The following is a 14,121-nucleotide window of genomic DNA, read 5'->3' on the forward strand; positions in this document are numbered from 1 at the left end:
CGCGCTGAATGACAACCGTCAGAATTAGGTCACGTACGTATGCAATATACAGTTAATTGTTTATTTAAATTTGGCGCATGTTTCTTTATGCACGGTAATAGAATCCAATATGTACCTAATTTTTGGACGACGGAAATTTATGCGGAATTCTGGATTTTCAATTCAAATGCAAGACTTAATGGTTTACGCGTGCATAATTTTTGTTTGTTTGTTTGTTACCGCATCACGTCTAAACCGCTGAACCGATTAAGATGAAATTCGGTTTACAGATAGTGTCAGTCCCGGGGAAGGCCAAAGGATAGCTTTTATCCCGGAAAATTGCATAGTTTCCGCGGGATAGCGTCAAAGGATTCTACGCGGGAAGTCGCGGGAAACAGGCTATTTTAGACAACAATGTATGGTTTTTTGGTCGATTATATTATTTTATTTCATTTTATAATCAGTCCCCTCTGCTTTTTGTCAGCCATTTTATCTCTTTACGTAAATTAAAGCAAATCGCTGATTCGATCTTCGTAGAATAAGGCTATGGGACAGTTTGCATAATCAAGAATGAATACGGGAAAATAGTTCCGCCGAGATCACGATAAACGAATTCTACGTAAGTAAATGCCAGGTTACAGCAAAGTATTTATGACAGGAGTAGACAACTATAAAGCTATGCAATGACTAATGGCTATGACAAAGTACAACAAGCCAAGTTCAAATAAAGCATACCCGCATAAGAATTTCACTGCCGAATGAGAGATAATAAGGCAGAAACTTGCATAAACCTTTATTTTTGCATTCTAAAATTTGTCTCAAAAGTGTCATAAGACATCTCGTGTTCGCGTTTTATAAATAATCAAGGTCACATGCCGTATGCCGTATGTGGCGTAGGACGCCCTCAGACTAGGTGGAGCGATGATCCTCGCAGGTTAGCTGGCAAGAACTGGATGAGACTGGCCGAGGATCGTGCTCAGTGGCGTGCAACTGGAGAGGCCTATGTCCAGCAGTGGGCTAAGATAGGCCGATGATGATGAAGGTCACATGCCACGACAATCATTCTAATAGGTAGCATTTGCTCAAAAGTAGCATGTTTACGTGAATGAGCATGTTTTATTAGACCTTAAATTTCTAAATTAGTCAGTGTTATTGGTTTACGATTCAATAAATTAAATAATTATTGAACACCAACACATAGTAAGCAGTACAGAAAACACAGGTACCTATATGGAGATTTAGAGCGTAACAAGGCCGGATAGGAATGCAAAGCCGGTAACCCCACGTTCCGGCCGAGGCTTGTATAGTGCTTTTCTCAAACATTACATGAAGTAAAATAAAATAAAATAAAAACCGGCCAAAAGCGTGTCGGACACGCCCGAAATAGGGTTCCGTAGCCATTACGAAAAAACCCAAGCAGCACGCAAGCGTTGCCGACATCAAATATACAGCACTATTAGAACTTAGAGTTCTACTGGTGATCCATAAAGGTGTCAAGAAAAGATTATTTACTTATAAAAGTGATTAAACCGTTATTATACAGCTAAAGCTGTACTAAGTTTTTATTAAATACTCCGTGTAAACTTAAAGCTTTAAAACAGAATATTTGAACTCCACTTTAAAACCCTATGCATTTTTTGACACTTCAATCTAATGTTATCCTTCAAGCTGCATAGAGGCTGTATTTTGCATTTGATCACTTACTTACTACAGCTATAAGTTATAAAATGGTATCACTTTATACTTGTTTCTGTATAGTGGTATATTAAAACTACTTTCTAAAGCTTATTATTAATGCGTAACTGTACACTCTTGTCAGTGTAATAGTTTCATAACTTCTGTCAAATATGATTTTATAGAACTATAATAATAAATGAATTCTGTAATACAGCTTTAATCTGTATTACTGTAAGGCTGTATAATTTATTTGCTGAAAACTGATGTACAGCCTATATAATAAAAATATTATATTATAACGGCTATTAAAGGGCAAAAGCTGTGTAATGGAATCCAGAAAGTGCGTAGTAAAACCACGGAATCTATAATACTCTCCAGATATCTTTTACGCTGTATAAAATCTGTCGCCATTTTCGAACAAATAACAATAAAAGAAAATATGACTTCTTACATTATTTTGAGTATTGCTGAAGTTATAGTTATGATTTTCGGATAAATAAATCATAAGTGATACCTGTTGTACAGTATTATTTAACAATCTTATGATTCTAACCTCAAAACCATAAACTTACTTACTTGTTTTGGTAATATTCCTCGTGAATTCTTCAGTATTTCGCGGGCGCGTGAATATTTTTCCACAAAACTATGCACTATTTCCCAGTAAAAAATAAATCGGCACGTTGAATCTACAATTATCACTACCTAAAGTCCAACATTTATTCTTGACTTATAACTTCACAGTAAATTGGCGGCCCACCATTATCATAACTAAAAAGAATAAGCGGTTGTTTTCATAAATTTCACATTGTAATTCTCATAAAAAACCAATGAAGAACTATTATCTTTTTAAGAAACTTATAAGAGAATAACTATATGCCTATGGTTTTCTTCAACATCATACTACAGCTCTTCTACAGCTATAGTACAGCCTATTTTTTAGCTATACAGCAACTATACAGCTATAATAACGCATAAGGCTGTATAACAAGGGGCCCAATTTTTACTTATAGAGGTTGTATAAGCGCTTATACAGCCCTTGTACAGCCTCACTATATAGCCTGTGGAATACAATAAAACTAAAATACAGCTTCTATACAGCCTGTCGTGCTGCTTGGGAATTAAGTAATATTTTTCTAAGGATTTCGTACTTAGGCTGCTTACTCTTAAACTACTAATAATTCTCAAGCAAACTTAACCGTTACAGTTTTCCTTGAAAGTTTGATATACTAACTACCATCCTGATTTTTTTAAAATTTTTCCACCACCGGTTTAGATTTTAGAGGGGGGGACGACGCTCGATTTTAATGAAAATTATGAGAGAGAGAGAGAGAGAGAAAGAGAAACATTTATTTACACATATTCGATACACATAAAAATACATTAGATGGAGAGAAAAAAAAAAAATAACATCGAATAGTATAAAGTGGACCCCACTCAGGATACTGTTACGGCAAGCCGCAACGCTGTTTTTCAGTGGGACCTATTTAAAAACTAAAACATATAAAAACACAATACACTATGACGACACGAACGCCAGCACTATAAAGCACTATAAAGTAATACGCACTTTAAAGTTGAATATTTCGCAAACAAATCACGAAATCGAAAAATACCTATTCAACGATACCCCACACTATGTGGTTGGATGAGAAAAAAAAATCACCCCCACTTTACGTCTATGGGAGGTATCCTAAAAAAAGTATCCGTGCAAAATTACAGCTTTCTAGCATTGATAGTCCCTGAGCAAAGACGCGGACGGACAGACAGACAGACAGACAGAGACATGGCGAAACTATAAGGGTTCCGTTTTTGTCAACTGGCGGGACGCTAGTCTGGTCGCCCTGTTGTGTGCGCGCGTGTCGCGCTGGCTGCTGGCGCGGCGGCTGCGGAGCGGGTGCTGCTGTCTTTAATTATCTAAGGCTGCTGGCGTAGGCCGAGTTGCAGAGCGCGCGTTGATACAAAAGACGGTCGCATTGCCGGCCAGCGGCCTGCAAAGTTGTATGTAATCTCTTTGCAGGCCGCTAGAGTGAGTGGCCAGCCGCAGCGCTTGCAACGCGATACTTCTCGGCCTATTATTTGTAACATGTTTGAGAAAAGTTACATGTGTTGATACAGCCAGTTGCAAAACAAACAGAACCGAATCAATAGCTATTAGCTGCTATGTCAGACATTATCGATATACATGCCATGTTAGAGATAGCAGTAATATATGGCCTCCACAATATAAGCCAGGCAGCATTTATAACGGGAGGTGGCAACGAAAAAATTTAAATAAATTTCACAATCAGAACAATACAAGGCAACAATGTTATTACAAATAGACAACATGAAGGATAAAGAGAATGTGCCATTGTAGTTGCGAATCGGACGCTTAGCATATTGCTGAAGCGTTTTTATAACATCCCAGCGCTGAAGCCAGGAGGCTACCACGGAATTCGAAAATCGAAGTTTGTATCGTACCGTCCCTCTTACTCCCGTATTAAATAGTATTAATAAGCGTCAGCGGGATGGCAAGATACGATAGTGAGAGGGACGGTAATCATACTTCCATTTTAGAATTTCGTGGTAGCTTCCTAACACCGTCGGTGACACTTGGACCGCTATACAGATATGAAACGCACTAATAATTAGGTACATAAGACTACATAAAGAGATTATTACTTTGTAGATTATGAAACACTAGTGTTTACCCGCGGGTTCACACGCGTAAACTATTCAATCTGGTAGTTGCAATTGAAATTCCGGGATTTTACAAAATTCCCTGGGAATTCCCAAAATTTATGTAGTGATCTTCATTGAGGTTGTGTTAAGAACAACTGTCCAAAATTTCAAAGCTCTAAGCCCAGCGTTTGTTATTTCGAGATTGTATGCCTATCACGTAGGAATATCGGAATAAATGTATTCTATGTTTTATTCCAGGTTATAAACTAACTTTTTGCCAAATTTAATCCAAACCCGTCCAGCGGTTTCAGCGTTAAGGAGTAACAAACATACTCACTCACTCACTCACTCACAAACTTTCGCATTTATAATATTGGTAGGATTTTAATGGCTTTAATTCAACAGTTAAGTCCAACAGTGGACTTCTTTACGGCTGATATAACGACGATGATTTTTTTTTACATAAAACTGACCGTGATTGACCTATCTCACCCGATATTAAGTGCAGATGAGACCAAAGGTATATCTCACTGTAAAGGTGTATTTTAATTTTATTTCGATATATTACAAAGTCAACTCCTGTAATCATAGCTCTGTGTAGCCAGGTGACATGTTAGACTAACCTGATATGTAAATTTATGCAAATAACCCCATTTACCGCGGGTTCCTTTGGGAGTTTGCTGACCATCCTGGTTCTAGATTATCAAGATGTACTGGAACGGTACGATTCCTACCTAATATTACAAACTAGGTGTTGCCAGCGACTCCGTCCGCATTAGGTACTATTAATTTTAATGTAATTAATAATCTATTAAATCAAATGTCTTTAATAATGAAAATTGGAAATGATTATCCTTAAATTAAGTATAAAAGAAAGAAAGAAAGAAAGAAAGAAGACATTTATTCACTTACACAGAAGACACACATATACAGCAAAATTAACACAAATAAAATAAAAAATTACAGAAAAACACATAATAATAATTATAATACTAAAATGTTATTTTTTTATTACTCACGAAGTTAAATATTTGTACTTCGCAAGGCAAAACATGCAAGAACTGGAATAGAAACAGAACAGCTGTATTTTATGTAACTCGTATTTTAACAAATAAATATCTTTATCTTTTTCTTTTACCTTTATCTTTGATCCTGCAGGAACTATGCAATTTTCCAGAATAAAAACTATCCTATGTCCTTCCCCAATACTCAAAATATCTGTTCAGCAGTTAGACATTTTAGACTAATTCTTAAATCAAACTTGGATTAACGTCTGTCTGTGTTACTATTATTTATTTCTGTGACAGAACTCCGTTTTTATTTTTACAGAGGCTATAATATAAACTTTCTACACGAATTACCATTGTATTACTGACCTACATTCCAGGTCGACAATTATTTGGACATACGTGAATGCGTCTTCTAATTTCCTTATTTTGTTTAAATACTTATCTTTATTTGACGAATGGGAATACCCGTCGAGAAGAAACGGTATTAATAAGTAGTCATATTTTTTCGCTTTATTGTTTATAAATACTCCCGAGTTATCATCATGTCATACTTACTCGTAACTATAATTCATCTTGACCTATATAGGCACTGCGCAGGGCGCAGACGATTTCATATTTCTCAATTTAAGATTACTTTGTGCTCCTTTAATTGACTTGAAAATAAAGAAGATATTTCTACGACTTTGAGGACCTGTTTCACCACTTGTCGGCTAACTTTAAGTGTCAGATAAAAGTAATGCCCTCTTTGTTTATTCGGACAAAACAAACAGAGACGGCATCACTGTTAACCGTCACTTAAAGTTAGTTGACCAAGTGGTGAAACAGGCCTTAAATGAAGATCATCATCCCAGCCTATAACATCCCACTGCTGAGCACAGGTCTCTTAGAATGGGAGGACTTGGGCCGTATTTCCCCCGCGGGCCCAATGCGGATTGGGAACTTCACACACACCATTGAATTGCTTCGCGAGTTGTGTAAGTTTCCTCACGATGTTTTCCTTCAAATGCAATTTCGCACGTGAATTTCGAAAAACTCAGAGGTGCGATTTGGGGTTTGAACCCACGATCCTGTGCTTGAGCGGGCATAGGTCAAACCACTAGGCCACCACGGCTTCAATGAAAGAAGATGAAGGAGGAGAAAAGAAAAATAGACTTTTCTTTTTCGTGTGTATACTTATCCGTCGATAATATTCGCCATCTGTGAACCGAGTCGAAGTTGATTCCATAAAAAGTTCAAGAATTTTGGAATATAAGTTGCTAAAGCTATGCATAAAAAACACATGCGACGGTTTTTTCGCCTATTGGCCAATAACAATGTAACCCTGTTACAAAGTTGGCACTGGTTCAAATGCCATATGAGGTTTTCGGGGCCAAAGTGAGCCGAACTAATTTGACATAAAAGTGTCAAGTGCGAGTCAAGGGGTTCCGTACAACGTATATCTATGAAACCAATGTTAGCAGAACCCTGTGTTAAGCCAAATGTACCCCATTTGGGAAATAAGAACTAGATTAAACTACGTATGACATCATCAAACCAAATAGTTTCAACATTTTTTTATATTTAGGTGAAAAAATATCGAAATTGGTTTTTAATAATTGTCTTTTCTATTCAAAGAGATAATAAGAAGCATTGGTATTTTTAGACGGTCCCAGTTGTAAAAAGTTTACTTCTAGAGTACCTAAATCAATTTACATCGAATACCTTTAATGTTACAGTGACGTAAAATGTTGAAGTATATCTATCATAAGCACATGTCGAAAAATCTGTACTTAATCATAATCACAGAAACTTGACCCAACTTTGCAAGTCAACTCACATCTTATCAAAACGGACCTGCAACTATAACCTCACTTATCACTGTTTTAAGTAGTTCATTAACTGGAGGTAAATTCACTGATTCGTCGTCCACTAACCCTATCCCCTTATTTATAAGATTTACTAGCTTTTGCCCGCGATAAAAAGTAGCCTATGTCACACTCTGGCCCACAAACTATCTCCATGCCAAAAATCACGTCGATCCGTAGCTACTCAGTCGGTAGAGCATGAGACTCTTAATCTCAGGGTCGTGGGTTCGTGCCCCACGTTGGGCGCCACTGTCAGGGTAGAGCAGTGAGACCCTAGGGGTTCAATTTGAGTAACACGAATTTAGGGTTCAGACGTTTATTTAGCCCCTAAGGCTTTTCTGACAGAATAGAAATAAAAATAAAAAAACTCGAGGGTCGCGGATACGAAAGAGTTGAGTTGGAATGCGTTTCTTTTGGAGAGGCTTCCCTGGACTAGAGTCCGAAGCGCAGGTCGCCGGTGCTGGACAAAGGCTGGAGGCAGTAGGGGCTCCAGGGCCAGCAAGCAGCAGCAGTCCTTTCAATAGCGGAAGGACAGGGGCTTCGGTTCCAGGCAGCCGTGCAGGTGTTGGTGAAAACGGTGAGGGGTTCAGTCCCAGACCGTACTGTGCCGCCCTGAAATTAACGCTCTTTTAGACGAGATTCAGGTGGCCCTTATTCTGCCATCCATCCAACCGGCGTGAAAATTCTTCATCATCATCATCAGGTCAGCCGTAATGTTGGAGGTGGCAGAAAAATATCGTTCGAAGAATTTGAGATATGATAAAGGATTGGAAAAAGTCGTTACATTTTGAATTTGTAAAAGCCCAACGGTTATAATATAAAATGTAAAACTGCATTTAAAACAATTATACAATTTTGAAATAAAAGGGCCGAAAAGAATTAATTTACTAAAAACAGATTTAAAAATGTGAGAAAAATAACTATGAAGTTTGGCTAAATTTACAATTAAAAACTGAAAGAAAACACAAATTAAAAATACACAAGTAAAGATTGATATTTGCCAAGGACTTACCAAATTTGGGCAGAATTTCACTGAATTTAAATTAAAATATGGATAAATAGTTTTGGAAGGCGTATTTGTTGTTTTCTGATTTTTGCGGAATGTGAAAATCTGGCTGTGTACGATTATATCTTAGGCTGCTATTTAAGAGTAAAACTACTAATAATTCTCAAGCAAACTAAGCCGTTATAGTTTTCTTTGAAAATTTCATATACTTACTACCATCCTGAATTTTTTAAAATTTTTCCACACACCGGTTTAGATTTTAGAGGGGGGGGACGCTCGATTTTAATAAAAAATTGCTCTTTAAGTTGAATATTTCGCAAAAAATCAATGAATCGAAAAATCGTCTTTGCAAACCTCTAATGGTTTTAAAAGACCTGTCCAACGATACCCCACACTATAGGGTTGGATGAGAAAAAAAATCACCCCACCCGTGCCCCACCCCGTCTATGGGAGGTAACCTAAAAAACATTTTTAAACTTTTTGTACCATTTTCTCGGCATATTTTACATATATATCCGTGCAAAATTACAGCTTTCTAGCATTGATAGTCTCTCAGCAAAGCCGCGGACGGACGGACAGACAGACAGACAGACATGGCGAAACTATAAGGTTTCCGTGATTGCCATTTTGGCTCCGGAACCCTAAAAATGGGAGGTCTATGTGCAGCAGTGGACATCTTTCAGCCAACGATGATGATGACACCGCCAGAGGCACTGCCAGTAGCATTGTAAATGATACTTTAATACAAACGCACGAGAGAAGTTTTCAAATCAAAGCTTACATTCAAGTTGCTGCTGTGGTGATTTTAATAGCAGCAGCGCAACCAGTTTTACTACTTTGAGTAACATTTCTTTAACACATTGTATCGAATTTGAACCCAAACGCAAAGGAAATAGAATGTTTAGTTTACCAGCGCATCCGTGAGATAACTTAATAGAAACAATATTACATTCTGTTGACTGACTTATTATAACACTGTTTTCAATAGATCCATACACAACACACGTCTTGACATTATTTACGAATAATTTTTAAAGTTCATTGCTACAAATGATTACAAAACGTAAAAGTGGTGACATCCAAAGTGAATTAGTCAAATCTGAGCGGAATCAATATCCTTGGAAAATCGAGGCTTGTCACTGCATCGTCATTATCACGCATATGAAGAATTTGGATTCACAGTTTTTGGAACTTTTAATGTCTCGGCGGCTTCAATAATAAACGGTAACTTTTTTTTGATTGTTTGTTGTTGTTTTATACATTAGTCACTCAGAGTGGATATTAAATTACTTGGCACATGATACTGTCAGTAAGTAGCAAGCGTGTAGCTCGTGCATTGATTTTGAGAAAGTTCCGAGCTTTCGTTCGAAAGTTTATCCGGTAAACGGACTAAACATTTTTGAATTTTGCTGACAATTTGGATATGTTTTATTAGATACCTATTTGGCCAAGTAAGGATACTAAATGTTATCTCAATAATATTTTATTTAACTTCACCTCAAACATTAACTTACTTAACAATAACAACGCAATATCCGCAGCAGGCTTCGGCAAAAAATTACTATCTTGAATTTGATGTTTAAAGTTTCATCTTCTTGCCTTTCTTGTCCATTTAAGTTCAGACTAATCTTCATAATTCTGTTTTGTGTATTTTATTCCTCAATACAAAGTAGGGGTGTTTTAAGTTTGAGGTGTCTATGTGTCTGACTGTGGCATCATAGCTCTTATGATTTAATGCATTGTTTTTAGTCGAAAGCTAGTTTAATTGAGATGGCTTTAGCTAAGTTTCGTTAAAATCAGGTTTAGTCGTTTCTGAGATTGAGACTTTGAAATGGCAGTGGCTTTGTATATACTTTTCTAAGTTGTTTTTTCTTTTTCTTTTCTTGCTCTTCTCTTATCTTGGACTCCGTTCAAAGTTCACTAGACTAACGTGATTTAAACTTTGACTTATTGTAAATAGCTTGTAATTTTTTTCCTGTTTCATTTACGCAAACAAGGAAAATTATTTGTTCGGTTACCAACTCCTATTTAGATAAGTTCTTGTTGACTCTTCATTGACTGTACTCATAGTAAATTAATATCACAAATTCTACTAATTTAAGCTAGAAGGGCTCATTGAAATAAAAAGTGGACAAGTTTCTCTTGAATGATTTTCACCCTAACATGAACATGCATGTAGGGACAAATCCACCATTGCACTTAACACTTTTTGTTGTAAACTTTTTGTACACTAAAGAGTATAAACAAATAAAATGCATGATCGGCGAAAGGCTGCTGATAGAAGCTGAATGTGTCGAGCCGAAGACAGGGCGCAATGGCACTCATTGGGGGAGGCCTATGTCAAACAGTGGACTGGACTGCTATAAGCAGATGATGATGATGATGATGATTAATATGCATAAAAGTGAAGTTAAATAGCAGCTTGTTTCAAACAACAAACACAATTTCGTATCCTTACTAATATTATAAATGCGAAAGTAGTTAATTATCTTTTCAAACTTAAACTGCTGAACCGTTTTAGAGACATAGGATAGTTTTTGTCCCGAATATTGCTATATGTGACAAACGAATTCTTCGTAGACGAAGTCGTGGGCATTAATAATAAATAATAAATTTCACGGGACAATTCACACCAATTGACCTAGTCCCAAAGTAAGCTTAGCAAAGCTTGTGTTATGGGTACTAAGCAACGGTTAAATATAATTATATAGATATAGATACATACTTAAATAGATATAAGCATTAACTTTAACAATCATTGTAATTCTTATTATTTCAGGTATGGAGACTCTCTCAGCTATGTGGTGTTGGATCTCGTTAATGCTGACCCTGTCGCCATACACACAGGCTGACTTTGCGACCTGGCCCGGCTGTCGGCTGACAACCTACTGGGGTGAACGACTCCGCGTCTTGCAACCAACTACCATAGACCAATCAGCCGACGTACTACATCTGGAGAGCTGCAGACTGACAAGAATACAATCAGGCAGTTTCCACAACTCTCCAAACATACGAATCATACATTTGGAGAACAATCAAATCCAGCACTTGGAAGCTGGTGCTTTTGATGACACCACTAAGTTGGAAGAAGTGGTTTTGTCTAACAATGGTCTTCTTGGAAAGAATCTGCCACCAAACATATTCAGCAACTGCCGCAAGTTGGGGTCTCTTCGTTTCACTGGAAATGATATGAAGGATACACCCAGTGGTCTACTGATGGGTTTAGATATAAACATATTGGACCTTGAACGATGTGCTTTGCGAGAAGTGCCTAGTTTCGTCACGCGTCATTCACTTCCCAAATTGGTAAACATAGACATGTCAGATAACCAAATACGAAGATTAGACGCAGATACATTCTCATCAGTCCCAAATTTGGAGACTCTTAATATTAAAAATAATCTAATTGAATATTTACACGAGAATGCATTTAGTCCTTTAATCCAGATAACAGGCATATTTCTGAATGGAAATAAGATCCGGTATCTCCCTGAAAATTTGTTTATAGACAAGTCTTCCTTGGGCACCATTAACTTGGCTGACAATCTCATAGATCACGTACCAGCTAATGCTTTTAAAGACACCACCGATTTATGGGACTTGAACTTAAGTGGCAACAGATTGACTTATCTACCGAATGATTTCTTCACTGTGTTGCAAGGGAAGATGGAAATTTTCTACTTTGATCGCAATCCCTGGCAGTGTGCGTGCTTGAACGAAATTATAACGAAAGTGAAAAAGAAGGACATTCAATATGAAGGTAAAACTTTCAATGGACGTGAGCCGGTGTGCATGATGAATGGTTTCCGGTGTTCTAAACCTCAAGATTATCCTCAGCTTTACGGAAAAAGTTAAATTAACTTAAACAGTATGGCAAAGCTGAGCAATAGATATTGTAAGTGGCCAATTTTTTTCAAGTCTTAGGCGGCGTCGGGTCACTTCTTTTAGAGACACCTAATTCTGACTTAATACACAAAGAAGAAAGCTTAACCGATCAACGTGTTGGCGGGCAAATGAAAATGCCTTGATGAGTCATTTTGTAGCCGGCGAGCTTTAGTTTGGCCGGCCTTACTGTAAGTCATACGGGTATTTAACACCATCAATCAACAAGTAACAGGACCATTATAAGTATACAAATAAGAGCAAAGGGATAGATCCCTTGCCTCATAGACACGTAAATTTGTTCCCAGAGTTAGTTAATACCAAGATCGCAAACCGTTTTAGCCTAGTAGTTTAACCTAGGGCGTCTCAAAGAGAGGATGTTCAGAATTACAGAATTACGCGGTAATGGTGTGTAGACAGCTCTACTCATAAAGGCGGCCAAGTGCGAGTCGAACTCGCCCATGAAGGGTTCCGTAGCAGCAAGTAACATAATATAAAAGTTTCCGTTACTTTACGATTTATGACGTATTAAAAAAAACTACTTACTAGATCTCGTTCAAACCAATTTTCGGTGGAAGTTTGCATGGTAATGAACGAGTACATCATATATTTATTTTTGTCATTCTCTTATTTTAGAAGTTACAGGGGGATATTATAGAAGTTACACATTTTACCACTTTGGAAATTTCTCTCGCGCAAACTATTCAGTTTCGAAAAAAATGATTTTAGAAACCTCAATATCATTTTTGAAGACCTATCCATACATAAGTACCCCACACACGTATGGGTTTGATGAAAAAAAAAGTTGAGTTTTAGTTCTAAGTATGGGGAACCCCCAAAATTTATTGTTTTTTTTTTCTATTTTTGTGTGAAAATCTTAATGCGATACACAGAATACTTACCAAGTTTCAACAGTATAGTTCTTATAAGTGGCTGTGACATACGGACGGACAGACAGACAGACAGACATGACGAATCCATAAGGGTTCCGTTTTTTGCCATTTGGCTACGGAACCCTAAAAAGTGTATCAATTGAAAGGTGGTGTCAAATTGCCTAATTTACGCACCCTGCATCGGAGAGAAATAGAATCAGGAAAAAAGATGAATCAGTGTTCAGTGTTGAATGAATTAGACAACTGAAACTATTTCTTATTAATAAATGTTTCTATAACTTGAACAATATCGAAAATACAAACTGAGACATGGATGCACAGAAAAACCAGAAAAAGAGACCAGCAAAAAATACAAAAAGACTCCAAAAAACTAATCATAATTTGATTGCTTAGTAGCGACATCTCTTGTCTAGGTAAGCGGTTGGTTCAGAAAGAGTGTGACGTCTCTCAATGAGAGCGGAACATAGATGTCGCTAGTGCTGCTGCATAAGTAGCGTAGTAGAAATAAGCAACCTGAGATATGTATGCATAGGAAAAATTCGTGTCTAGATTCCTGTCCAGCGGTGGTGTAGGGATTATAGCACGCAGCACGGATTGCTGAGGACCTGGGTTCGATTCCCAGCGCTGGTCTCTTTTTCTGTTTTTCTGTGCATCCATGTCTCAGTTTGTATTTTCGATATGGTTTCACGGGATAGCCGTAAAAGTAACAAATTTGGAGTTGAAAAAAAAATACAAAAAATCTCTAAAAACCAATCATAACTTGAACAATTTTTAATGAAAAAGTAAGTCGCCATGTTTAGTCATTCTCATGTTGCTGTGCCATTGCAGGGCGTCACATGTAAACCTGCTGTTTGTACCACCTGTCTAATGTAATGGTACATGCAATAAATAATTTTGAATTTGAATTCGAACTTGAAAATAACGAACACGGAACAATTTCAAGACATTGTGTGTTTGTTTGTATAGTCATGTACTCAATTATGTGCGTTTTGCGAATTCCGGTGTGTTAAAATTAACCCAATCCATAAACAATAACCCGAAATATATATATATATTTTAGGTTATTGTTAGAATTTTGATGGAATTTTGACTTAAGATGTACATTACACCGCACGCACACGGCGCACACCGTTGACACATATTACGAGTAGGTACATAAATGTCATGCA

The 14,121-nt window shown here is 37.1% G+C and overlaps 1 protein-coding gene across 1 annotated transcript; it reads left to right on the forward strand.

The window, feature by feature from the left end:
* Nucleotides 1-9,160: 9,160 nt before the first annotated feature.
* On the forward strand, nt 9,161-13,635 carry LOC141440712 (uncharacterized). Its single transcript, XM_074105257.1, has 2 exons — nt 9,161-9,401; nt 10,957-13,635. Exon 2 carries the CDS (start codon nt 10,959-10,961, stop codon nt 12,030-12,032), a length of 1,074 nt encoding a protein of 357 aa, XP_073961358.1. The 5' UTR covers nt 9,161-9,401; nt 10,957-10,958; the 3' UTR covers nt 12,033-13,635.
* The last annotated feature ends 486 nt before the right edge of the window (nt 13,636-14,121 follow it).

Source organism: Choristoneura fumiferana, chromosome 23, assembly GCF_025370935.1.
Source record: "Choristoneura fumiferana chromosome 23, NRCan_CFum_1, whole genome shotgun sequence".
In the NCBI taxonomy this organism is placed as follows: domain Eukaryota; kingdom Metazoa; phylum Arthropoda; class Insecta; order Lepidoptera; family Tortricidae; genus Choristoneura; species Choristoneura fumiferana.

Excerpts from the sequence above, each read along its gene's own strand:
- LOC141440712 (XM_074105257.1), top strand. The coding sequence starts at position 10,959 with ATGGAGACTCTCTCAGCTATGTGGTGTTGGATCTCGTTAATGCTGACC.